At 45.8% G+C, this 26,113-nt stretch overlaps 2 protein-coding genes and 1 long non-coding RNA gene across 4 annotated transcripts in view; 1 reads left to right on the forward strand and 2 right to left on the reverse strand.

Moving 5' to 3' along the window:
- The window catches only part of lrmda (leucine rich melanocyte differentiation associated), a 198,158-nt gene extending 189,612 nt beyond the window's left edge, over positions 1–8,546 (reverse strand). The window contains exons 1-2 of one of the 2 annotated variants that reach the window (XM_076038431.1): positions 8,245–8,546; positions 7,353–7,453 (exon numbers count right to left, since the gene is read on the reverse strand). In XM_076038431.1, coding sequence (XP_075894546.1) covers positions 7,353–7,453; positions 8,245–8,286 — 143 coding nt within the window. In that variant the 5' untranslated portion in view covers positions 8,287–8,546. The remainder of the gene's footprint in view (positions 1–7,352; positions 7,454–8,244) is intronic. The other variant, XM_076038430.1, reaches the window with a different exon arrangement.
- A 3,608-nt stretch (positions 8,547–12,154) lies between these two features.
- LOC142896630 (uncharacterized) lies at positions 12,155–14,098 on the reverse strand. The gene is made up of 3 exons (XR_012928383.1): positions 13,615–14,098; positions 12,573–12,772; positions 12,155–12,469 (listed from the first exon to the last, which is right to left on the reverse strand). It is a non-coding gene; the product is annotated as an uncharacterized LOC142896630 (long non-coding RNA).
- Positions 14,099–14,429: 331 nt separating this feature from the next.
- Positions 14,430–17,576, forward strand: znf503 (zinc finger protein 503). The gene is made up of 2 exons (XM_076038353.1): positions 14,430–15,111; positions 15,519–17,576. Exons 1-2 carry the CDS (start codon positions 14,857–14,859, stop codon positions 16,956–16,958), a joined length of 1,695 nt encoding a protein of 564 aa, XP_075894468.1. The 5' UTR covers positions 14,430–14,856; the 3' UTR covers positions 16,959–17,576.
- The last annotated feature ends 8,537 nt before the right edge of the window (positions 17,577–26,113 follow it).

Genomic DNA, 26,113 nt, shown 5'->3' on the forward strand with positions numbered 1-26,113 from the left:
CCCCGCTGCTGCTGCTTCTTCTTCTTCTTCTCCTCCTTCTCCCCCCCCATGTATAATGAGAAAACGGTGACGTTCTGGCAGGGCATCCAAAAATGACTTTGCATCTGTTTCGCTCTTTAAGCCGCCGCCAGAAAAGGGGAGCAAAGCTTGATTCAAATTCACCCCCAAATGATCGAGCCGCTGCGGCCGGCGTGCCGGTTATTGACAGCCGAGTGCCCGTCCCGATCGCCCCCCCACCCCTGTTAACGCGTGTCAAGAACCCGAGTGCACTTCAACACCCCCATCGCCTACTTACTAAACATGTCGCTAATGAATTATACATCTGACTCCCCTCCCCTACCCTGAAATTTACATGCCGTTTTTTTTTGTTTGTTTGTTTTTTTCCTGCAGAATTTGCGTAGCACTTGTAAAGTGTTTAAATATGAAGGACTCTGGGGGGGGGGGTTAATCGTTCAGAGACTCGACGGGGCGCCCGGATGTTTATGCCGTATCGAAAGACCTCGCCGCGTCCGTCAGGGGCGAGCACGGCGTGCAGACGCTTTGTTTTGCGCTCGCCCAAAAAACAAAGGCAGGGAGGCGAATCCACTCGGGCTCTAATCATAAGGATCCATCAACGGCTTTGTGGCAAAAAAAAAAACGTCGAGGAAACATATTGTGGATTTTAAAGGTCCAGTGTGTAAAATTTGGCTTGATTTATGATTTTTATATTGGCAAAAGCTTAACATACTGCCCATAAAAAAACATTAATAAAAGTGCATACTTGCAGAGCAATGAAAGGAGTTTGGTTTTCCTCATGTATAAGAATGTACATGAATCAATAGGGGTTTTGCTCCCAGTTAGCTGCCATCTTGCATTGCCATTTGTCAAGGAAAGCCCGCCTGCCCTGAATAAGAAACACACTCTGTTCCTACAAAATTTTACACACTGGACCTTTAAGAAGTCTTTTTTTTTTTTTTTTTTTCATCCAGCCAGACTGTGTACTAAAACTAATTGGATCCCTGTCAATGGAAAGAAAATACATCCCGTCAAGACGGCTTTGAACTCGGCAGCTCTGCCTGTACCCAACCAACCGCACAGGAGGAAGTGGGTCCTCGCCGCGTGCCAGGCGGCAGGCAGGGACAGAATTTCAATCGGCGGTCAACGTACGACATTAAAATTGCACGGTATCGAGTCTTTATTCCGCCCCTCCCTCAAAATAATGATGTCAGGCCTCATTATGGGCAGCAAGGCGGTGAATTAAGCTACATTTAGTGGGTGATAATTGAAATCATAGCTGTTGTCATTACCACTGACAAGTTTCTAAATAATACCCCATAAATCCCTTCTTTTTAGCGAGGTTCCCCCGTGACAGCCGGCCGCACCGAAAAATATAAAGTAGAAAAGCAGAATTTCCTTCCCTTTCTTCCCCACTTTTCCACTCCCCGGCCTCTTTCACTCCGTCTCCCGGAGCCAATAAAATGTCAGCTTTTATTCTCCTCCTCCAGAGTGCTGGCGAGATGTCAGCAGACCCTTCTAAAGCGTTGCCACTGCGAGCTAAAGGCCCGTAAATCTCGGTGTCAGCGGTGCGCCATCCATCTCGGGATATACAATAAAAAATGTGACGCAGTCATAAAAGGAATGGCACCGCTGCCCGGTATATATAATGTGAACAAAAGAAACATAAAGATGTTCCATTCCATTCAGGATCCCCCAAAAAAACCGCAGGATGGCCTTACAATCGAGAGGAAGAGGAGGAATGCGCTGGAGGGCCAACGGTGGAGCCTGACAGTAATTAACGGATGGGTTTTTTTGTTTTTTTTCCTGCCATCAGTGGCTTTTGTGTGCTAACAGAGAGATGAAGATTTATGGTATGAATGTTACACTCCAGCGTGGAGGAGTTTGTGCTTGGGAGAGCCAAGAGGGCCGACCGCTTGGCCAGGCTTGAAGCAAAGGGCAAACACCAACCCGATACACGCTGACCACCTCGGGGGTCGACTGTGACGCACAAAGCCTCAGTGCTGATTGCAGGGTTGGTGGATTTTTACTTTACCCTCTGCTTTCCATGAACAGTTTTTTGAGAAAAGATTCTGGACAATAGGTTGTTTTCACGTGACGTCACACGGCTCATATCGAGAATGCAGGTCGCTGAGGGTCTGTCAAATAAAAAAAAAATGCAGATGTTTTTCTGCTCCAATCGTTGGAACCGAGAAAAAGAAATGTGTTTTTTTTTTTTTTAAAGAGTTCCAAAGGTTGTTGTTCACAAAGGTGAGAAGTATAAAAAAGCTCGCAAAAAAACACTGTAAAAAGTGGATTTCAACCCTTCGTCTGCGGTCGGGAGGAGCAGGGTCTGCTAATGCCCGTTAGCTCATGCAGCTAATGTAGCTAACTGGGTTTTTGACGTCTTGAAATGGGCTCTAAACCTGTACAGCTTCACAGTTTCCTCCATAGGCTTAATCTGAATTGCCCTAGTGTGTTGACTGCTTGTGCAAAAGCAGCGGGCAACATCCAGGTCAGTCCAGCACTTCACCTTAGCCTCAGCAAATAAACAGGGATTGAAGTCTGAACAATAGAAGGAAAAACTTCTTTATCTTAATCGACAAGGGGAAGCGGCGTTTCCTCTCGGAGCGCCTGAAACTGTAGCAATCTGTTGACGTGCAATGCTACGAGGTTGGCTATAGGTACGATGTATTACTTAATAATGTGTTACTACAATAGTCGCCAGATCTCTCAAGTTTTAAACTACATCCATCTTGCCAGGCTCCCACAGGATAGACGTTTTTAACCGTCCTCGAGACGCGACGGAATCACTGTCCGTTGGTCTTCTTGCAGGCTTTTTTGACATGAATAGAAATCACGCGGGGAAACGTTCCCACCTGGCGGGGCGGCGTTGTTCTGCGAGTAACGGTGCAACTTGATTTGTTTGTCGGAATAAGCAGCGGCAACGCAAGGCGAGGCGGATCTGAGTTACGCTCCCGCATCTTGAAAGCGTTGAAACGTCACATGCGATTTGGACGAACTCGACGGTCCACTCTGTAACGGCTTCACTCCGCCACCGGGTGACTCGCTCTGATAAAACTGTTGCCGCAATCGCATAAAACAAAGTTCTGATGTAATAAGACGGCGGAACAGGAGAGGCGAGGCGAGGCGAGACATCCATTATGCATAGCACCCCGTTCCATCACGTCACCTGGAATAGTGCATCACTTAGGGTGGCGGCAGAAAAATAAAAACCCTGCAAATTAAAAAAAAAAAAGGTTGGGATCCACCCCAACCAATAAAATAATACACAATATCAACGTCCTTGATATGAATAAGTTATTTCCTGCCAGACCCCCTCTCACCCCTCACCCCCACCCTCATACACACCAGCCTTAAATCTCAGAGGGGTGTGAGAGCTGTGCATCCACCCCTAATTTATGAGACACAGATCAGGTTATCCCGGAATATCGGCCTAAGCAGGTCTGATAGATCGGATATGGAATACATTTCCGTACTCGGGGGCCGCCGCCGCCGCCGCCATTACCAGAGCGGCGTACACACTCCCCCGCTTCCACTTAAGTGATTTAAGGACTCGGCCGTGCCAGTGTTTCATATCCTCCCCTCCCTAACTGACACTTTATCTGCATACCGGCATCTCTTGAAGATGGAACACTTAGGCGAGACAATGACAGGCTCTCTTGCCGTTGTCACTTCTCATTGCGGCGGCGGTCCGACGCCTCGCGCCGGGGCTCCTGCCAATAAACACGAACCAACCCCTTCCTCCGCCTGCCGTCGGAGCCTACCTGGCTCGGGCTGGTGGAAGGAACGAGCGCTTGATGCCTGTGACACTCATTTGTCAATTAGCGGGGCCCTTCCGCGTTGATACGCGGCGACTTGAAAGACGGCGCTGGCGCCCGCTGACGAATTAGCGGCGACAGATGAGTGAGACGCGAGCGGCGGAATAATACCGCAATGTTCTTTAGATATGAATATAAAATGACACAGCTGACAGGCCATACAAGGTTTTATTTCATTTCTCAGTGTATCAGGCCTCCCTACTTTGTCTTCTTTGTTCTCTTTTCATCAGGCTGCTTACATCTCATTTTGACAGCCGGGTGACACTTGGAGCACTTTCGTTTTAAAATGCGAGTTAGCATACTTGATTTGTCATTAAAATGCAAAACGCCTGCCACCAGCAACATAGCCTCGGCGAGCACGCGCGCCCTCCCAACGCACGCGCGTGCCTGCGTGCGTGCCTGCGTGCGTGCCTGCGCGCGTGCGTGCGCACACAAACACACACATATGCATTTGCTGAGGCAAGTGAGGTTCATTTGCAATGCTAACGTCGAAAATGGACCTTTGTGTCCTAATGGCAGCCTGCACTTCCACTCTAAAGTCTGATATTAAGAGTTCGTCTGATAACCTGAATTTTATACAGTATAAATTAAAGATGTGTGTGCTCTCGCAGTGATATCGAATTACATGGCGAATCCAATTCAGGTCAGTTCAGCATGAAAAAAAAATACTTTTTTTTTTCTTTTTACATTAAAATATGCAGCAATCTGCATTGCATGCGGAGGAGATCTTTGCTAGGGCTCCTAGGCTGAAACAACCCGGAGTGAAAAAAAATAGGCCAGACGTCGCTTTCAGGTCAGCGTCAAGGCTCGGCAGACGTGTATTGACGCCACGTCACATCTGAAGGCAAACGTTAAGCGGCGCGGCCGCCGCAGCGCCGGGACGTCGCCCTGCCTCTCGCAGACACGTGTTCCTCCTCAGAAAGCTCTACCTGTCTGGGCGGCGCCGACGCCTGGTCGCAAGCGCGCGAATCGTGCCGTGACAACAGACGCCGGCTCGATTCATCACGCGCGTGCGCCTGACCTGAAGCGGAGTGGGCACGGCGGACGTCGAGCCGAGCCGAGCTCATCCCGAGACAGGAATCTCGCGGCGGGCCGCCGCTCCCTAACACATCGATGAGACAGGCAGGCAGCGTGGCGCAAGACAGAGGCAAGAGCCGTGGGTGTGACAGCCAGCTAGCATAATCTCATGCTGCCATTACCTGCCCAGCTAGTCACGGAGTCACAGACGCAGCATGCAATCAAACACAAACAGACTGTACGTGAGGGACACACACACACACACACCCAGCAGACGCAGGAAGGAGACGGAGCTGAAGGTGCATCGCCTCTCGCTGTGACTCATTGTCAGGCTGCCGGATGAGTGTTGTCAATTGAACTGACAAAAATAAACATATTGCCAAGAGGGGGAAGGAAAAAAAAATGAGGGAGAGACGAAGAGGAGGAACAACAACAAACCCCCCCCCCAAAAAAAAAGAGCTGCCGATGTCTCTCTTTCAATTTGAACGAGGAAACGGGAGGAAGAGCAGGAAGCTGAAGGCAGCCGTGTCCACCGAGCATCAGGAACGAGTGCGTCTGTTTGCACCCGGTCGGCTGCAAGTGACAGCCGCGCCAGGTCAAAACAAAGACGTCTCCAAGGTAGATAACCCAATTAAGGAGGCGACTCACGGTTATTAATAATAACAACCTGAAAACCTGAGGACATAGCAAACATGTACATCTGTAGCTTCTAGGTTGTCCTATATAATGCAAAATTTCACTTTTCATGACAAGAATGGCTCTGTGGCTTGTCATTTGAGTGCCAATCACCATCACAGGAGAAGACACTGGATTTGTGAGAACTCCACTCCCCCCCCCACCCCCCAAAAAAAAAAAAATATTGAAAGCAGAAGTCTGACGTGATGTTTTCACATCGGGAAGGTTCCTAAAATTCCCTGTACCAATGTTCTCTGACTGCAGCCTGTCAGCAAAACTCTCAGAAAAACACTTTTACTTGTTCTGCATTTCCGAAAGCATGCACTGAAACACCACAGAGGTCTGCAATGGGGAACTTTGTGATGACACAAATGGAAACAATTTCCCACCAATGCATTTTAGGTCAGTGACAGCACGGCCCAGACGGGTGTTTTTTTTTATCCAGTCTTTGAGACACAGGGAGTCCCTGTTTACATCCCCTCCAAACATGGTGCACTTACAATGAAGCATCACTTTTAGCGGGACGCTAAAACCAGGGAGGCTGTAAACAGAAGGTTAAATATGCTGTTTTCTGGAGAGCTGCAGAGATTTTTAAATAATTAATCACCAAAAGCTGCCCACAAATAAACAAAAATAATAAATAAGTATGAACCTTTGATTTTAACCAGGATATATTTTTTCCAACTGAATCCCTCCAACACGTTTCCACGCCGACTGCTGGCACTGTGTAACTGATCACTCCGCCCACCAGTAAACCATCAATCACGGACCCATCAATAAAAGTCCCGAATGATTCCAGCACCGCTTCATTATGTCTGCGCAGCCTCTCTGCCCAAAACCCCGCTTTGAAGTTTAGCGATGATATCTGACATTTGAGATTAGCCCAAGTGAAAATTAATAATTGAGTAGTAATATTGGAGTCATAAATATTTAATTCTAAACATCAAGTCCTTAATGTGACAGGTTCAAGGGAGAGCTACATAATGTCAGCCTTGATCTCCTTGAAAGCAACAACACGGAGGGGTTGTTTCAGTCAAATTTCATGAGGATCTTTGTGGGACATGTAGCCGGATCTCGCTTCCAAGACATTTACCCTCCCGCTGCTCAAGCGCTGTGCACAAGTGCTCAACATCTGACAGGAATCGTCACGTTCCAAAAGACAGCGATTGCCTTTTTTTTTCTTTTTTTTGTTGAAAAATCATTATTAGAACACCATAATGTTGATGAATGACAGCACAGGTCACTGGTTTCCTCAGACAACTGCCACCAATACATCCAAAACACTAAAGGCGTGACGCCTTGAACAATAGTTTTAGGAATTATTTGTTCATCAGCACCAAACAACGCTTCCCCGCCGCTCTGAGCGCTGCACCCGAGCACAGGTCGAACAAATGCAACGTAAAATTGCCTCTATTCAGGCGGCTTCATGGCCTGACAGTCATGAAAAGGGCAGAGAAACAAAAGCACCTCATAACATCACCTCCTCTCTTTTCCTTGCCACAGCGCTGATGCTAGTCCTGCTGGTGAGATGGCAGCCCCCTCCGAAGAGGCTGCCATGAGGTGCTGCTTCATGTCCTGTCAGAGGAATCCTCCCTTCTTTTTTTTCAACTATAGCAAAGCCGCCAAAAATTAGCATGTCACATTTATCGAGCGAACCCTTTATACAGCCACAGCAGGGCATCGGCACAACTCCAAAAAGCTTTTTCAGCTCGTGGAATGTCCTGATGACTCTCTTGACACCTCTGGGCCGAGAGGACACATTTAATTAACAGCACCTGGTGTCACAAAAAGGCACAACTAACAGGAAGAAACAGAGAGAGAGAGAGTGTTCCAGGTGTCGCCTACCTCAGCTGATTGAAGCTCAGATCCAGCCGTCGAGCAAAGTGGCCGTAGGTTTCACCCAGGAAGTTTGGAATGTCCTTGCAGTCATGTCCGATGAAGGAAAGCTGTTGGAACAAAATGAAAAAAAAAGTATGCATTGGAATAACCAATAGCAATAATATAGTAGTTTTCATACATTAAAAATGCAAGGCAAAGTGATTCACAGAATAAAATATTTAAAAATGATATGTATTAGAAACCTGTCCCTCACACACGAAGAATCCTTAACCAAGCTTAGGATGCTAGCTAGCATCACATCATGCTAGCACTAGTAGGGCCACTACATTTATTTTTATTTTTATTTTTATGTTTATAAATAAAAAATAATCTAAAAAGTAAAACTACTTGTCCAGACATCATAGTCTACTCAACTTCAGCGCTATGCAGCAATTTGATAAATGTTTGTAAATGTGTTTCAGCTGAATAACTTGGCCTCAAATCTTCTCCTGTAAACAAAACCGTGATGCACAAAACCATTATCAAAGTGTTGAGAGTATTGCAACAACAACAAAAAAGGCTGAAAATGGACACAGTACAGCATTGCTTGTTTACTTTGTAAGGCTCCGCTCAAGTACATTCCACTGATTACAAAAAACCATGGGGGCTTGAGCGCCCAGCGGCATCAGAAACGCGCTGAGCGAGGTGGGAGAGTAGCAGCCGGAAGTGGTGCTACCGGGTCACGCCTGAGTGAGTGAGGTCTGCCCAAAAAGCGCGTCACATGACGCCGGTGATGCCGAAGCACTCACGGGAACGTTTTAAACAGGGGAAAGGGGGGGCGGCGGCGATAATACACGCAGGTTGTGAAAGACAATTACCGATAGAAAGAGGAAGTTAAACGCGAACGACCAAAACTTACGTGAGTTCCATTCAGAGCGACGAGCGACTCGTCGTGTTCCATGACTGACAGTCCGCTGCTGCTGCTGCTGCTGCTGCGCTGTTTGGGTTGTTTCCCCCTCAATGACAGTCCGTATTCAAACACAGACTGGACTCAAGGCTGGCCCCAGATTCTCCGCTCTCCACATTAAGCGACAACTGCTCAGACGTGTGTTGAACTGGTGCCTTTTTCTTTCTTTTTTTTACATGAACGACTTGCACTTTCGAGTTGGACTTGAGCGTTTCCGCGTGCAGAGTTGATCAGCTGACCGGCAGTAGTGCGGAAGCACGTGGGCACGGTCTGTCGCTGTGTGTGTGTGTGTGTGTGTGTGTGTGTGTGTGTGTGTGTGTGTGTGTGTGTGTGTGTGTGTGTGTGTGTGTCACTTGACACACAACTGTCCCCTTCCTCTTGTGTTACACTCTGCTCCTGCTTCTGCTTCTGCTTTCCGAAAACATAACACAAGGCATGGGCAAACTATGGCCCGGGGGCCATATGCAGCGCGCCGAATTTATTAAATCATGTTAATAGTAAGTAAGTCATAAAATAACTGTATTTCGTCCATTTTTTTCGGTGTTTCTTTGTTTTTCTGTGTGTTAAAGCAAATTGTAAAGACTTGTCCATTATCAATATACGTTGAAGCACATTTTCTGCATATCCCATGATGAGGTGGGTCTCCAGAGCACTCCACCCATCTGCTCCTGCTTCAGCTCCTCTGTCAAACTGCTTTCAAAATAATGACTTATGTAATACTGATATCGTGTTTTAAATTCTGACTTATCTCAGAATGATAAATAATATGTTTTCGTGTTAGCACATTGACTCCAAAAAAAAAACATTAGTATTTTATTTAAGCATATATATACACATACTTCCTCATACTGAGAATTGTATATTTGCATCTTCAAGGAACTTTTATTAAACCTCTCATGACTGCTCATGTTTCATACCATACCTCATTTATTACACTTATTATCGATGAAAGCTTTATCAGATTAACTTGAGTTCATACTGGTGACGAATTATACAAGAAACCCAATAAAATATGAATCATAAAAAAATATTGCTGATAATATTCTACTGCAACATAGCTCCAATATCATATTGTTTTGTATTTCCCAAAGGACCAAGGCAGTTAGGTTGCAATTGACTTGTTGCTGCTATGCGTGTCAGTAGTTTTGTATGCAAATGTAATTTGCTCTGGACACAAGATCATTAACAAACAAGGGGAAGAGATTTTTACAAATGAATAAATAAAAACAGTGGTTGCTCCCGTGAACACATCATTGCCATTGGGCAAAACCAAACATAGAGGAACAAACTGTTTGACTTTCGACCACGGTCACATGAGAACACTCAGAGTAAACATTTAATGAAGTGTTCAGGGTGACTTTCCCCCCCAAAAAAATAACGGTACTCCTATTCCTCCACTGCTCTGTCATTTCTGTGTAAGTGCTGTGTAACTATTTTTGACATATAGAGTGAACCTCACAGTATCACTGTTTTTATGGAGTACAGTTTGTGTTGGCAGGCTCTACCAGCTAGAAAACTCCATCCAAGAGACATTAACTTGACTTAACATGAAGTTTTAAGAGACTCGGTCATCAGTATTATAGACCCAATAGAGATAACTGAGAAATGTTTGCCTAGTATGTTTGCATTACTTAGTATTGTAAAAATAAAAAATAAAAATAAATGAATAAATACAAATCTCAAGTCATGTCCAGCAAAGCTTTTTACTGGCTTTTCCACTCTCAACCAATCATAAAAAAAATAAATAAAGGAACAACGAACATTCTAATCTGAAAAGTCCTGCGTTAATATGGATTTTGACCTCGCATGTAACGAGGACATGTCTATAATGTCAGTGGGTTATCATTTTATTGGTGATTGTACCTGCCTCATGAGGTGTTTGACTCGTAACTTACCGTCACTCACGTTGGCTTTCCTGACGCAGACTCCAATTGAGGCAATAGAGGAGGAAGTGCAAAGCTTTGACTGTTGAAAGTGGTGCCAAGAAAACAAAACCCAGAGAGAATAAATGAAATGCAGTTTTACAACACACGCTTCAAGAGTTAAATTCTACTTCATATGCGCCACCTTTTTTTTCTTCTTTTTTTTTTAAATGAAACACAAATTTTGCTTGTCGCAAATTTTAATAATTTTCTTTCAACGAATATAAGTCTTCACATTTATCTTCATGTGGATAATATTGGTTTTGTTATCAGGGAAACGTTAGTTAACCCATGATTGAGTGTGTGGTGTATATGTATGTGTGTGTGATGTGCATGGGCCAACAGTCTAACAACTGTTAGATTCCTGAAAATATATTAAATATTGAAAAATAATAATAATAATAATAATTACGTATTAACATACGTGACAAACACACATACACACACACACACACACACACACACACACACACACACACACACCGTGACACTCACTCACACAACACCAGAAAATTGAGAGAAACTTTTGAGAGCACCATGTTTTTCCCTTCATCCTCTGTGTGTGTGTGTTGCCTGGTGACGTCACGCGGGACCTCCCATACGCGGAAAAGGCTCACATTGTTCGTGGTGAGAGAGAGAGAGAGAGAGCGAGAGAGAGAGGAAGGGGGAGAGAGAGAGAAAGAGAGCTGCAGACTCCACCGCGTCTCTTCTTCAACATTCCGCTCCAACACATTTGCAGTATTTGTCAAATGTAAAACCTCGCTGTGCTGTAGACGAACTATGCCGCGCAATTATTCACATCGTTATTCATTAATTTCATTCGTTGTTGTTGCCCTGTTACTTCCGTGACGTTTTACATCGGAGCTTTAGGCAGTGATTGCAGGTAATGTCGTGCCACGGACTTCTGTAAACCTCTTCTTTCTCCTCTTCCACTTCTTTTTTTAATCTTTTTTTTTTTTTTTTTTTTTTGAACATATGTTGTTTTCGCTTCGTGCATGCATTTTCCGAGGGGTTCCGCGCTCCCCTGTAAGCCTTTATTCTGTCAAATGTGCGCCGATGTGGTCGATCTGAGCAGAACACGGGGTTTGCATAGTGGCTGAAATTTGAATTCGGCAAATAGTTGAAAAACGGCGTGAAAAGGGGGAAAGTGTTGTGTTTTATTTTAAGGGCAGCTCCACAACAATAATAGCATATTTTATAGCCCCTTCAATTGTCTTTCTAAAATGTTGATAATATTTTTGGGATAATTTGCGATACCATAAAAAGTTGTTTAACTCTGTATATTTTAAAAATCAAAAATGAATGAGGGTTTATTTTTTATTTTTTTGCCCCCCCCCCCTCCCCCCCAACGCATCAAGGCAAAAAAAAACAAACAAACAAAAAAAAACCTCGACCCAGCAACTTGGAGTCCCAACATCAATTCTCTCAGTCGAACATGTTTACTCGCGAGATGTAAATAGTTGTATTTTCGCACACATACAGTGATTCATAAACACGTCAGTGCCGTGAAATATAGCGGCACATCAGAACTTTCTATTTAAATATCATGAATTATAGTCGGGAGAGGAGAGGGGGGGGAAAAAGTGCGTGACCATTTAAGGGAAATGCCGAGTATTTTGGTGTCTGCTGCAGAAAGCCATTTGTCATGCGGACAACAAAGAGGGTTTTTCGCCTGACAGTGAAAATTTATGGTTGCCCTTCTTTGCCCTAATAACTCACATATTGTGTCACGGACTGACAGCCCTTGCAGAAAACAGCAAGCCTGTTATCAATCACACATCTTTGCATATTGTGTAACGGCCACCCCTCCTCCTCTCTTTTCTCTCCCCCATTGCACTGCCAGACAAAAAAACAGAAAACATTTGGGAAAAGCCACAGACTCCACACATCAAATACAAGGTGAATTTTATCCTCTTTTTTGATGTGGGAGGCGACCCTTAAATTACAAGCTGTACCAGAAAGCAAATTATTACTTTTGGATGTTTCACTATTTCCAAAGACCTGACAAAGTTTTGGAAGATAGTATGGGCCCAAAACAAGAGTTAGACTTTTATTTATTTTAGAAACCTTCCCGGTTTTAATTTACTGACGCTCAAATAACACAGGCGACAATTTATTCATTTGCAAAAAAAAAAAAAAAATGTTGTTGTTAATATTTAACTATTACTGCTTTTTTGTTTCTCCCGGGAAAAAAAAAATCATATCTCGCCCTTTATTTTCTGTCCACTCCAGGTTTTCCTGCTCTCCAAGTTGACCTGTCAAGCAGATTACCACAGAAGGAGATTAATGGCAGAGGCGGGTTGCAATAATAATCGTTTTGTTTGATGTGACAACTTTGATAGGCGTTGATTTACTTACAAACTGATAGGCTTTTAATTGAGCGCCTCCATCCCGATTGAGATGAAAGGAGAACCCGCATTGAAAAGCTGCCCGATTGCCCCGCAGCCTCAATACTGATTAGCCATCTCAGCGGTGAATAGTTCAAGGCATTTTAAACTTCTTTTCTCCGCGGGCTGACACACCATCCCTCTTCCTTTCTTTGCAAGCCCTGTCCGCTCCTCCAAGCCCAGGAAGAAAATAAATCATTTCCATTGTATGTAAATAAAATTGAGCTGACATCAATATAAAATGTCTGGATTTCTTTCTCTCTACGTCCGTGTGTGTGTGTGTGTGTGTGTGTGTGTGTGTGTGTGTGTGTGTGTGTGTGTGCTCCTCGGCTTTGTTATTCTTGTTGCGGATGACAGTGTGCCCGAGGCGGGTGACAGGTTTAAACAACACAATGGCAGATGCATTTGACCAGAATGGACAGGGGGAGAACGTGAGGTGTCAACCCTTACAAATTATGTTTTTTTTGTTTTTGTTTTTTTTAATTAAATAAATAATTTTTGGAAATGGCTTTAGTTTATGTCCAAGCTATTGTTAAATTTAATAATCTTCTAAACAAATCACGCACAATTAAGCTATTGTATCTTTGATTTATTTGTGATTTTCGAGAAATTAGTTTAATATAAATATTTTTATTTTGAAAGTAACTTTAAAAAGCACTCGCTCGGTTTTGCCGAGTGAAATTTGTTTACCAATAACTGGAGCGAGTCGAAGTCGAAATCTTTTTCTTTTTTGCAGAGTTACACTTCTACTGCAACTTTACAAAGAAAAAAAAAGAAAACTGAGCTGAATTTCTGCGAGTTATGAAAGTTTCATGGCGTAAGCCACCTCTCATGTGATAAAGAACTCCAAAAGTTCGACTGTCGACCACGAGGTACTTCAGTCCCCCAACTCTATCCACTGCCGTGCGTGGCCGAGGCTCCAACAAAAATAAAATAAAATAAATAAATCCGGACTCAGCCGTCGCTGAGTTCTGCCGAGAAGCAGAAGAAGAAGAAGAAAAAAGAAATCCCACCTCCCAAAAAACTTGTTGTCTTCTCGCAAATAATGTCTCTCCAACATTTGTTCTCTTTCCCGGTGTCGCGCTTGGCATGTAATCAGCCACAATAGCTGACATAAATCAAGCGGCGGATTGACAGCGGCTGACAAATAACTGATTGATTGCGGCGGAGCAGAATTGACACTTGACGGAGGGGTGGAGATAGAAATAGAAGGGCGGTGTATATTATACTGAAAACATGTGACATTCACATCCCTCCATCACTACATCGGTCTATTCCTGTCAACGCTTGTCTGTTTAGGGAATTCAAGCTGATGGGGGGTTGGTTTTGTGTTTGCCGGTGCAGAATGGAAGAGGTCGACGGTGGGCGTGCGCGCACAGAAAAACACGCACAGCCACGGCGACTTGCACCGGGGAGGGAAATGACGATAAATATTGTTGGAAAACATTTCCATCATAACAACGTGGTTTTCGCAACATATTTGGACTCGTTTTTTCTTAAATAAACGCCCGGCTGGAATTTTTTATTTATTTTTTAGAGTGAATCGGTGAATCTGCTGAGCTGAAAAACCTTTATTTACTGTTTGACATATCAAATAGCTTATGCTAAAGTGCGAAGAAAATGTTTTGGAACTGTGAAGGTTGATCGCTTGTTTCAATAAGGGCGGAAGAAAAACAGAGGCTCTACGTTTTCTGGAGCAACAGAAAAAAGAAAAAAAAACAGCGCCGGCGTGCACGTCAACCAAGGTATTTGCAGCCGAACCCTCCTCCCCCCAGCTGTCGAAATAGAGGCGCTTACAAAGAGGAGAACGTCACATCCCCTTGACCCTCCAATCACCTCGGGGTCCCATTTGATTGGAAGGCGGCAAAGGCTTTAATCTCGGACTAATTCAGCTGCTTTTGAAGTGAAAATTTCTACCAGTTCGTACTCAGGAAGTACAGAGCGAGGACCTGCACACAAGCGCGCACAAGGCGCTGCGCTCACGGCGAGAGAGGCGCACCGGATCCGCGATAACCCCTGCAACGCTCTGGCAGCTGCCGCGCCTTTTGCTCCCTCTACCACCAGGATTACCGATTTATTTTTTTTCTTTTAGGAAATAAAAAACATTTGCGATTTTTCACCCCCCCCCCCCCTCCCTCCTCTCCTCTCTTTTAAAACAGAGGCTCACGGCTTTACCCCCCACCCCTTTCTCTGCGCACGATTTTCTTAATGTATCAGACGAAAGCGTCCCCGTTTTATTCCCTGACAATTGGGACATGATCACGTCGCCCTCGGCTTCTACCCTGAGAAATAGTGATATTCGTGCAGCCTGGGAAAGCGGCAGTTCTCGGAATAGCAGCTCGGCGAGCGCCAGCAAGCCTCTACTCTCCGCCGCGCCTCCGTCCGACCCACTACGGCAAGCGAAGCGACTTCCCATCAAGGTTTTGAAAATGCTCACCGCACGATCGGGACACATTTTGCACCCGGAGTACCTGCAGCCTTTGCCTTCCACCCCGGTCAGCCCCATCGAGGTAAGGAGACGATTTTTCAACGCCGAGCGAGCGTCACTTTGGAGACTGTTTGCGGGTATTCGTCGCCCTGCGTGACGAGCTCAAGGCAGCCGTTTGCTGTTATTACAGGGCGTAATGTGTCCTGTGCTGTAAAGCCTACTGATAAACGGCGATCTGGCGATTTAATTCAATCGTAGGGTGCATGAAACGTCACAATTCCCTTGTAAATGTGACATTATTATAGATTTCACCCGGAAAGAGCCGTGCGTAAAAATCGAAGACTCCGTATACACGGCTGGGTCCCATTTAGACTGCGTATTTTCAGCAACAAAAAAAAATAACATAAGAACGCAACGGTCGGGGTGTTTTTCAGCGGGAAAAAAAAAAGAAATTAAATATATATTTGACGTTTCGTGTTTTCATTGCAGCTCGATGCCAAGAAAAGTCCGCTGGCGTTGCTGGCGCAGACCTGCTCCCAGATCGGCAAGCCCGACCCGCCGCCTTCCTCCAAATTGTCATCGGTGACGAATGGATCTAGTGAGAAGGAATCTAAATCCGGCCCCTTAAAGATGAGCGACATCGGCGTGGACGACAAGTCGAGCTTCAAGCCCTACTCCAAGCCGTCAGACAAGAAGGAGTCGTCCTCGGGCGTCTCGGAGAAGTCTGGTTTCCGAGTGCCGAGCGCCACCTGCCAGCCGTTCACGCCGCGGACGGGCAGCCCTCTCTCCAGCACCTCGGCCTCTCCCATGCCCTCCGAGGGGAAGTGCGGCGGCGAGCGGGACGACAAGAAAGAGTCTGACTGTAACAAAAATGGCACTACGGACGGAACGGGCACCACGAGCCACAGCAGGATAAGCGTGAGCTGTGGCGGGATTAACGTGGAGGTGAACCAGCACCAGGAAACGACGCCCGGCTCCAAGACCTCGTCCTCCTCCTCGTCTTCCTCCTCGGAGTCCCCGTCTGTAACTTCCGTGTCGTCCGCGTCCGTGCTCGGCTCGGGACTCGTGGCGCCGGTTTCTCCCTACAAGCCCGGACAGACTGTTTTCCCGCTGCCCCCCGCCAGCATGACCTACCCGGGGAGCCTGGCCGGGGCCTACGCCGGCTACCCGCAGCACTTCCTGCCCCACGGAGGGAGCCTGGTGAACGCGCAGCTGGCGAGCTCGCTGGGCTGCAGCAAGGGATCCAGCCCCTTGGCCGGGGCCTCGCCGCCGTCCATCATGTCGGCCAGCCTGTGCAGAGACCCTTACTGCCTCAGCTACCACTGTGCCAGCCACCTGGCGGGCGCGGCCGGCGCGACCTGCGCGCACGACTCGGCGGCCGCCGCCGCGGCAGCGAACGCCCTCAAGTCCAGCTACCCGCTCATGTACCCCACGCACCCCATCCACGGCGTGCACGCATCGGCGCCCACGTTCAACGGACACCCCCTCTACCCGTACGGCTTCATGCTGCCCAACGACCCGCTCCCGCACGTCTGCAACTGGGTCTCGGCCAACGGGCCGTGCGACAAGCGCTTCTCCAGCTCGGAAGAGCTGCTGAACCACCTGAGGACACACACCGCGTTCACCGGGGCGGAGAAGCTCATCTCCGGCTACCCGGGCTCGTCGTCACTCGCCAGCGCCGCCGCAGCGGCCATGGCCTGCCATATGCACATGCCACCTTCAGGAGGCCCCGGCAGCCCCGGAACGTTGGCCCTCAGGAGCCCGCATCACGCGTTAGGACTCAGCACCCGCTACCACCCATACTCCAAAAGCCCCCTGCCGACCCCCGGGGCCCCGGTTCCCGTCCCCGCAGCCACCGGTCCCTACTACTCCCCATACGCACTGTACGGTCAGAGACTCACCACAGCATCAGCCCTTGGATACCAGTGAGGAGCAAAATACACACAAGAAAAAAAAAAAAAAATACGCGTGACTCTGAAAAGTTTATAGTACTAAGAATGCAAATATAAAGACTTTTATATTAACAGTGCTAAAACATATGGGCGGGAACCGTGGACTTGAACTGTATTTATTTATATGTCGGCTTAAAGCGGGCGATAATAGCTGCAAATGGAGAACAAAAAAAATATTTGAGCAACTCAAAAGTGCATTATGTTGAAATTGAACTCTAGGTAAAAATAAAAACACACACCTGCAGACACACGCAGACACACGCAGACACACACACACACACACACACACACACACATATATACACACACACACACACACACACACACCTTGTTAGAGTACTAATTAAAGTAGGGGTCTTCATTTCGATGTTTATTTGAAATTGCTATGATTGTATTTGTTCTTATTTAATGTCTCAAGGAGATGGAAAAAAAATAATAATTTACATGCATGTTTGTTTCTTAAATTTAAAAAAAATGTCCACAATTTTAAGATTGCCGTTATTTTTCAGGTGTACACCTTGGAAAGAGAATTGGTATTTTTTTGTATGTATTCTGGGGGGGATGAAAAAAAATAAGAAACAATTCTGTTCCATAATTTCTTTGTGTGCCTCATTTTTCTCAAGTGGTGACAGCGAGTTTGAAATAGCCGTTTGATAGTCCACCATTTAGAAATTGATCTTGTGGACTGACAAGATGTAAGACAAAAAAAAGAAGCATTTTTTTTTTAAAGAAAGAAAACTATATTATACATCCCAAGTGTCATTTCTAAGAAATTATTAATGTAACTCAAGAAAAAGAAATTTAGAGTAACTCACAAATGCTGACTTACTTCCTTTCTTTCACACATGACTGAATATTATTGGGAATATTTTTTGAGAGTTACTTTTCCAGAGGACGTGACAAAAGATTGGCTGTCTGTGTGTGTATATGTTCGCCAATTTAGACGGGCCTCATAAAAGCGAGTGTGCGTGTGTGTGTGAGTGAGAGATTTAAAATATCCAGTAACTAGTTGAAAAGGAAGTTGTTTTGCCAGCTGTTGCACACTCGTAAAAAAAAAAAGTCCCAATAAGTTGTAGCTCGGAAGGGGGGATTGAGGAGGGGGGTCTGAACAGCTGATTTTTATATTTTCAAGCTGTTTCTGAGACAAAGTGTTTACGAATCAATTTCGCAAGCTTAACGGGAAACACGCCAGTGCATCAATTTCCCAGAGTGTTGCGCATTTAATTCCGTGGACAATTCTACAAATTGTATTTTTAGTGGTATAATTATTTATGATGAACGCTTGGATTACGTTGCCCGCGGCATATTTCCATGTTCGTCCGCTTTTCGTTTGCTTTTTAAACACGAAATCGATACGTGCTGTTAGAAGGGTGACCAGGAGGAGGACCACGCTGAAAAGAAAAGAAAAAAAAATGCGTAATTTTACACGGAACGATCGAGTTGAATCGAATCATCTGCCTGGTGCACATTTTGGGCTCTCCGAGCAGACACGACGAGCGCCGGGGACGGAAACGGCAAGGATTCCTCTCTAAATCCCATCCGTGGATCTATTTTCCAAAATTGGAAGACGAAAAAAAAAAAAAAAAAGAGAAAAAAAAAAGAGAAAAGAAATCCCACATAAACGGCTGAAATTTGTCTACCGAGTCATTTATTTTTTCACTCGCAAACAAGACAGCGAGGGGGTTTATTGCGTCTGATTTTGTTTTGCAGGTCCGTAAACACAACCAGCTGCAGGACCTGGACGCCTTTTGGTCCTCGCATGTGCACAAAACCAGCGGCCTTGCAGCAGAATCATCGGCAGCGACCATTAATAATGTACAGTGTGATCACAGCGATAAACGCCTCGATCCATTCATTTGCACGCACCCGCATATATATATATATATATATATATATATATATATATATATATATATATATATATATATATATGTACAATTATATATACAATTATATGTATATATGTACAATTACATATTACAACGTGTCACTTCCGGCTCCAGAGGACTCAAGAGGTGGACTTTGAGCTGTGTAGCGGACGCGCTGTTGACCCAGCTGTATTTCAGCCCTATTTGTTTAGATTGCCTCCTCGCCGGTTGCTCGCTGTCCCCCGTCTATCGCGCGGCGGTTAGTCAGTCGAAACTAACCCTATGCCTGTGTGCGCGCGTGTGGTGTGTGTGTGTGTGTGTGTGTGTGTGTGTGTGTTCGTGCGTGCGTGCGTTCGCGCGCGGAAGGAGGCCCACACGCGTCCTAAACTGATGTAATGACGGTGAAAGGGAGCAATTTCCATTTCTACCCACATCATGGTGGCGGCGCTCGGAGGGTCCCGGTGGAAGGCAATTTATCATGTGCCCCTCCCCCCTGGCCCTGTCACTGGCGGAACAGGCAGGCACATGTGTGCATGAATTACGCACACCCTCCCACCTAGGAAGCCCTCCCCTCCACCACCACCACCTCCTCCTCTTCCTCCTCCCCCTCCCCCTCACCCCCTTCGCCTCCCTCCACTCCTTCACCGGGGAGGTTTGAGAGAGAGAGAGAGAGGGAGAGAGAGAACATGGGGATTTGGAGTATGAAAGAGTATTAAAGTGAGTATTTACTTTGTCCGTCAGGAGCCGGAGGTATTGCACCAGAACGGAAAACAAGAATCAGGAACACACACACACACACACACACACACACACACACACACACACACACACACACACACACACACACACACACGAGAGTTCCGCTTTAATGCGATTGAAATATTTACTGTGAGAGTGGCTCCTTTTGCCTATTGATTTTAGTTTATATCTGGGGATTATCGCGCACAATCGAGGACTCTTTCGTGTTAGAATAACAGTGTTGCAGGGTGAATGTGTTGTGTTTTTTCAAGGGCACAAAAGCTGCGGTAGTAGGTCAGGGTTGTTGTTTTTTTTTTTTCAGGGCCAGAGCCGCGGCAGAAGTGGAAGAAAGAAGAAAAAATTAAAACAAGCGTCGGCACCAAAACTTTTTTCTCTTCAAAATAATGTGCCACAAGACTAAATGAAGTTGCTAAGTAGATGTGCAGTAGAACAGAGACAAGTGACCAAGTGAAAACAGGGCCAAAGACACACAAACATACAAGAGAAAATGTTTGTTATTATTATGTATTCTTATTATTTCTATGGGTATTTATGCACAATTTTGATGAATTTCAATGAATTCCAGAGGCTATAATAATTACAAAATACATATAATTATGAAGTTTATGAAGCTGCGCCTCAAGTGAACAGATAAACAGTACTAGGCCAGCGGAGTCAGAGCTTCTTTAAAAGTAGAAGAAAGAAAAATAAAGGTCTAAATGTGATACTTCAACCACTGCCTGGTGGAGCAGCTGAGCCCAAAGCAGCAGGCTTGTAAGCGATGGTCTCATTAAAGCGAAAAAGGAGGGCGCATTCCCAAGATTTTAAAAACAGTAAATAATTGAAAAGGTGTTTCGATCATTGGGGAAAAAAAAGAAGAAAAAAAAGCAGAAAAAGCAGAAGCTTATTCCGCCGCCTCCTGAAACCAACTCCTGCATTTCCACCAAGCAGCCATTTTAGATTTTTAGATTCTCGGGGGGGGGGGGCGCACGCTTTGCATCATGGGAGCCGAGAGTGAGAGACACGGCAGGAAACCTGGCAGGACATCTGGCACGACTGGGAGGTGGGGAGGTGGGGAGGAGGGGTGGGGGGGGGACGGGCGGGCGTGACTCACACACCTAACCCCACATTCATCCGCACTGAATTAGCGCCACTAAAGCTGTCATTAGTGCATGTGTGCGTGTGTGGCACGGCGTGGAGACGGAGCATCGCTCGCAGTGGCGAGTCCACAGTTTGCCAGCAGCTGTGTCAATAAGCCGGAGCTGCCGTAGCGCCAGACCCCCGTCACACCGCGGCCGTTATTATCTTTCCTCTGCGTCGGCTTGTTTTTTGCAATTTACAACGTGGAAGCTCGGAGGGGCGAGAGAAGACGCCTATCACTAACGGACGCCCCGCGCTTTCCTCAGTTGGGTCACGTCTTTTAAAAGTGCCCCTCCCGACCCTCCCCGAGCGTCGACAAGGGCCTTTTGTTGCGCGTGCCGTCTCGCAGCGCTACCCACCTCGTGCACATTTATCTCCGCCCATCACGCCTTCGCACTCCGCTTGCAGTAAAAGTTGTCATCCTGGCTGGAACGCACGACTGTCACGATCGCCCCCCGCCACCACCATCACCATCACCACCGCCCTCGTGTGATTTATGGATGCGCAGACGCTGGAGGTGTCCGCAGCTTTTTGCGATGGTGGTAATGAAGCCATAAAGTGAGACGCACAAAAACAAAGCAGCGGCTCGGGGGCCGTAACCGGAGCGGCAGCCGGCGGCGGATGCATCCTAAATCTACGTTTTAACGGGAGGTCTCCTCCTTTTAAGGAGGACTCCTCCTGAGTCAACTTGTGATGTCACAAGGGGCGCTGCTACATCTCCCAGTTGAGCTAAAACCTCCCAGCCCATGTGTTTCTACCTCTGAGGCAGCCTTGTTTTGACGGCCTTCAAAAACAAGCGATAGGTTCAACGGCAACGGCAGGCGGCTGGAAACAAAGGGCTAACTATCTTGTTTCTTGAGATGATTTACAATTGGTTTTTTTTGATGATTAATGGTTTGACGGAACTCCGCTAGGGTCGACTAGGGGATGGCTCTTACTGCAGTTCGAAAACATTACAATCAATGTTAGCTAAATTTAGCATCTTCTATAAAAACCCTAAGAAAATTGCTTTGTTTTGGGAAAATAAATTGCTCAAGCGCTGCCCCACTCGTGCCGAGGATAACAAATAAAGATCCGGGTAGATGGACCCTTAAAAAAAATGACACTTTTATTTAATAACACTATCCGTCAAAGCTAGCGCACTGTTTTCTGACTGACTGATGCTAGGATGGCGTCTCGCCTCCGTCAGAGAGCCACAAAAGACTGATTTATCTTGCTTCCCAAATTATTCGCCTCCTTGCCCTCCTCACTGATTTCCCAAAAAGCAAAGTGCTCATCCAGGCGATGCAAGAGAAGATGCTGCGTTGATCTGCGGGTGCCACTCAGATCTACGACCGCCATCAGACCCCTTTTTTTTTTTTCTTCTTCCCCTGTCGCTACAACAGCCTCCAATGAGGTTATTCCTGTCTGCCGGTGGCATCCGCAGTGCGCCGCTGTGTTTTAGCGTCGGGGTAATTTGCCTACTTTCTGTTTCTGACAAAGAATATTTTATGGAAATGCACCCTTATTCCAGGCACCTTAATGGAGTACGCCGGAGCGGCGTGCGAGCTGATGAGGTTGTTGTCTGTCACTGATGTAAAATGTAAAAAAGCAGAGAAAATGTCAGGGATGGGCTTGGCTCCAGGAGGCTTCTTCTTCTTCTTCTTTTTTTTTCTTTTTTTCTAACATTCATACCCCCACAGCACATCGTAATAAGGTTATTCAAATGGTTTGAAAGTGTGTGAATATGAAACTAGACACGGAAACAGGGCATCTGTCTCCATGTGCAGCCACCCCCCAGTGGACTTTCACATTAAGAGTGGGATTAATTTGAAATAACACTCTTTTTTTCCTTTTCCCCCGGAGTGGTTAAGATTTCAGTCTAGCGGTTAATTACCGTCTTCCGCTGTTCACGGCCAGCGTTACATGACTGTACAAAAGCATGATGTCATTTCCAGGGGCGTGGATCCCTCAATTACCGTGACTCACATGTTTACTAGGTCCATAAACTGGTGGTGGGGGAAGATATAGGGATGAGCTGATACTTTATTATGTCTGCTTAGGAATATCCGGAAGTCTACACAGCTGGGAAAGTCACAATATTAACTATGGAGCCGGTCCAATGCGGCAATTTCACGCAAGACAAATGCATCTGCGCGAGTGTGGTGCTGCATTTTGTCAGTGCAAATAGAAAAGGATGCTTCACGACACTATTTGCACTTTTTCCTTAAAGGTTATATGCCAGGGGAACGCAGGAGAACGTAGTTGGAAAAACAAATGAAGGACCTACAGGGTGACTCATCTAACGTCAAAACATAAACACTAGTTAGTTTGAGGGGAAAACTCTTTGTCTGTCTTTCTGGCTGAATACTACCAGATTTTTCTCTAAGGGGAATAATGCAGCTGTGTGTCATTTCAAATTAAATGGACTAAGCATCATGAATCATAGTCAATAGTCAAAACTGAATGAAGAGCAAAGCGCAGTGAAATTTAGAGTTTAAATGGAAATTTGAAACAAAAGTATCCTCAAATATATGCAGGAAAAAAAGGCCAATATATATGTAGCAGACAAAGATTTCAGCGTTACAGAAGTGGCTGTCTATAATGTTGCCGTTAAAATTGCTCCACGTGACGTTAAGTGCACTTTGGGATGGTGGATATGGGGAGAAACACTCAGCCACGAGCGCCGCTCTATTAGCCACAACATGTGTTTGAATTTGACTTATTGGCTTTGTGACCTTCTCCCGAGAAGCCGTCATTGTTGGATCCACCTACACATATAAAAAACAAAACAAAAAAATCAAGTCCAATGTCTGTACACTGCGAGCTCCGGCACGTCTCAAAGGTATTTTCAAAGAAAATCGCGAAATTAAGTGGGCGTCGATTGAATCAAGTCGAAGCAAAGTGGATAAAACCAGAAGACGGAACATCGCATTTTTTGGCAGCGGTATCCGCGGGGTTCAGCAGATGGGAAGATTGGTCGTGTGGTGAGGAGCGAGTGTCTTGAAGTGTTCTGCCTTTAAATCACAGTTAAAAGATTTTTGTTTTTGCAGACGCCGTCCTGATCTGGCTGCAGAACTGAGAGTAAAACAACACGGCTGCACACTGATGTTTTCTTGGACGTTTTTCTCGCCAGATCTGCATCCAAAAGGGTCATCCTGAGTCTTCCTTTTTTCATGAAGCTGAACAATAAAGGGATAAAAAAAAAAAAAAGGAATTGTGCAAAAGTACAACGTGTCTTTGGAGCAATTTGTCCCTCCCAAAATGTCCACTAACCAGAGCCGTTCGGCCGCGAAACCGACCCTTTCGCAACATTTCGCCCGCGTCGTCCGCAGCACATGACTTGGCCCGCGCTCAACATGTTTACAATTAACTAAATAATATGATTATACCAACATTAAACCCGTCTGTTATCAAGTGAGTTCTGCACCAACAGTGGAAAACAGATGCAAACGCGCACACTGTTGCCTTTGTGCTCCCCGACCGCGGCAGCTGCTTTTGCAGAATCCGTCACAAACCAGTACGGAACCATATGGGGTCATTAATAGTTCCCCCGTATAATGGAGGTACTCTATAGGACCATTATCCTATTTAAGTAACCACCGAAGACCCAGAGACTTTGTGTGCAAAGATAAAAAGGAAGTGTACTCGCTTCCCGCGTGATACTCTCCAGAGTTTCCTGGTTGGGAGCCTGAAAAACAGCAATATATAACACTTACGTGATTTATGAGAGCTATATTTATCACGTTGATATAAACTATTCAACTATTACCAGCCTCCGCGTTACTCCGGCAATTCATTCGTGTCAGTGGACCAAACAATTCCCTCCGCTACGCCACCAACCCTGAAGCAAATGACTTCTATCTGCCCGCGTGACTTTCAATAGAGACTTCTCCGAGGAAATAAAGCATGGGTGTGTGTGTGTGTGTGTGTGTGTGTGTGTGTGTGTGTGTGTGTGTGTTGGGGGGTAGGGGGGCAGTTCTCAACTCATCCACATGCAATAAGTGATGATGCCGCGATGTATCACACATTGATCTGAGGCATTTTGAGAGGGGGGTGGTGTGTGTGTGTGTGTGTGTGTGTGTGTTGGTGGCTGGAGCTCAGCATATTAGGCCAGGAGCGCGATAGACTAATGGGCCTGACTGGGAGACAAATTGGCTGAGACGTACGGCAACTGAGCCCCAGGAAATATGGGGGCTCGCGTCACTTTTATTGCTTTAATGCATTTTGCCGTTAACTGAGAAATGGAACCTCAAATTTCCCGACAATCCATTTGTTTTGCTTTGTTTCATTTTTATTTTTTGGCCCCCCTCTCTTGTTGTCCTCTGCCATGCGGAGAGAGAGAGAGAGCCAGAGACTCAGGGAGGGACCTCCGTGTCGCACAAGGTGGGGGGGGGGGCTTTCGCTTTTTAAAGCGGTTTTCAGATTTAACATCGGCGAAACCGATGGGAGGGTTTAAAACTTTATGACACCCGAGGACCTGCTGCCGTATGCTTTGGCAAAAATATACCACAGGGCCAATAATTTGAGGGGAAAAGGTACACGATGAAGTCCTCATATTATACAAGATCCACTTTACTAGTGTTGTCTAGCAAAAATCTGCATCTCTAGCCAGTCAGTGAAATCTTCCAATTTATAAAGTATTTTGAGTTTGCTACAACTGTCGCTACTGGAAATCTGCCCTCTGTGATGTCACAAAGGGAGGATTGTTCCGCCCTGTCATGTGTTTTGTCATGCATTTGATAAAGACTCACTAGGTTTATAGTTTTTACCTATTTGATTCTAATAAAACAAGTATTGAATACAGTGAAAAATGGTTGGACATACCTGAGAATTTCAAATAAGTGGACATGTTTGGCAAGAAACTACTATTCTGGTCCATTTGACTTAATACCGCAGAGCATTCCAGAAACTAATGTCTCCATTGGCACGTGCCCCCCCGTGCCCTAAATCCAGTGAAATGCGAATTCGTACGTGGCAGGTAAGTCGTGATTTACAGCAGTGAAAGTGAGCCAATGCAAATGGTTCACGTTGATCGCTGAGGAAATTATGAGAGAAAAGGCAAGCACTTTACAGACACACACACACACACACGCACGCACACACACACACACACACAGAGCCAAGCAGTCAATCACAAAATAAACAGATGAAATCTACAGAAAATGTGAAGACAGAGAAACTGTCACCGCGATGATTCCCGGCACAAAGCGAGCGGCGGAGACGAGTGAAGGGATCTTTTGAAACCTTAGGTAAATAAGAGGAATCAGCCGTGGAACATCCAGGTAATAACTGATGTTAGGACTTGGCATTTGCTCTGACATGCATTTGAGACAGGAACATTAAAAGATATCCACCGTTTGACAGGTATCACAGTTCCCCCAGGCAAGAAGGATTCTCATTCTGA

This window comes from Nelusetta ayraudi, unplaced genomic scaffold (genome assembly GCF_046127955.1).
Source record: "Nelusetta ayraudi isolate G7.1 ecotype Tasmania unplaced genomic scaffold, CSIRO-AGI_Nayr_v1 ptg000056l, whole genome shotgun sequence".
In the NCBI taxonomy this organism is placed as follows: domain Eukaryota; kingdom Metazoa; phylum Chordata; class Actinopteri; order Tetraodontiformes; family Monacanthidae; genus Nelusetta; species Nelusetta ayraudi.

Coding starts and splice junctions, on each gene's coding strand:
- znf503 (XM_076038353.1), top strand. CDS start 14,857: ATGATCACGTCGCCCTCGGCTTCTACCCTGAGAAATAGTGATATTCGT. Junction 15,112..15,518: donor CCCCGGTCAGCCCCATCGAG/GTAAGGAGACGA, acceptor TTTTCATTGCAG/CTCGATGCCAAGAAAAGTCC.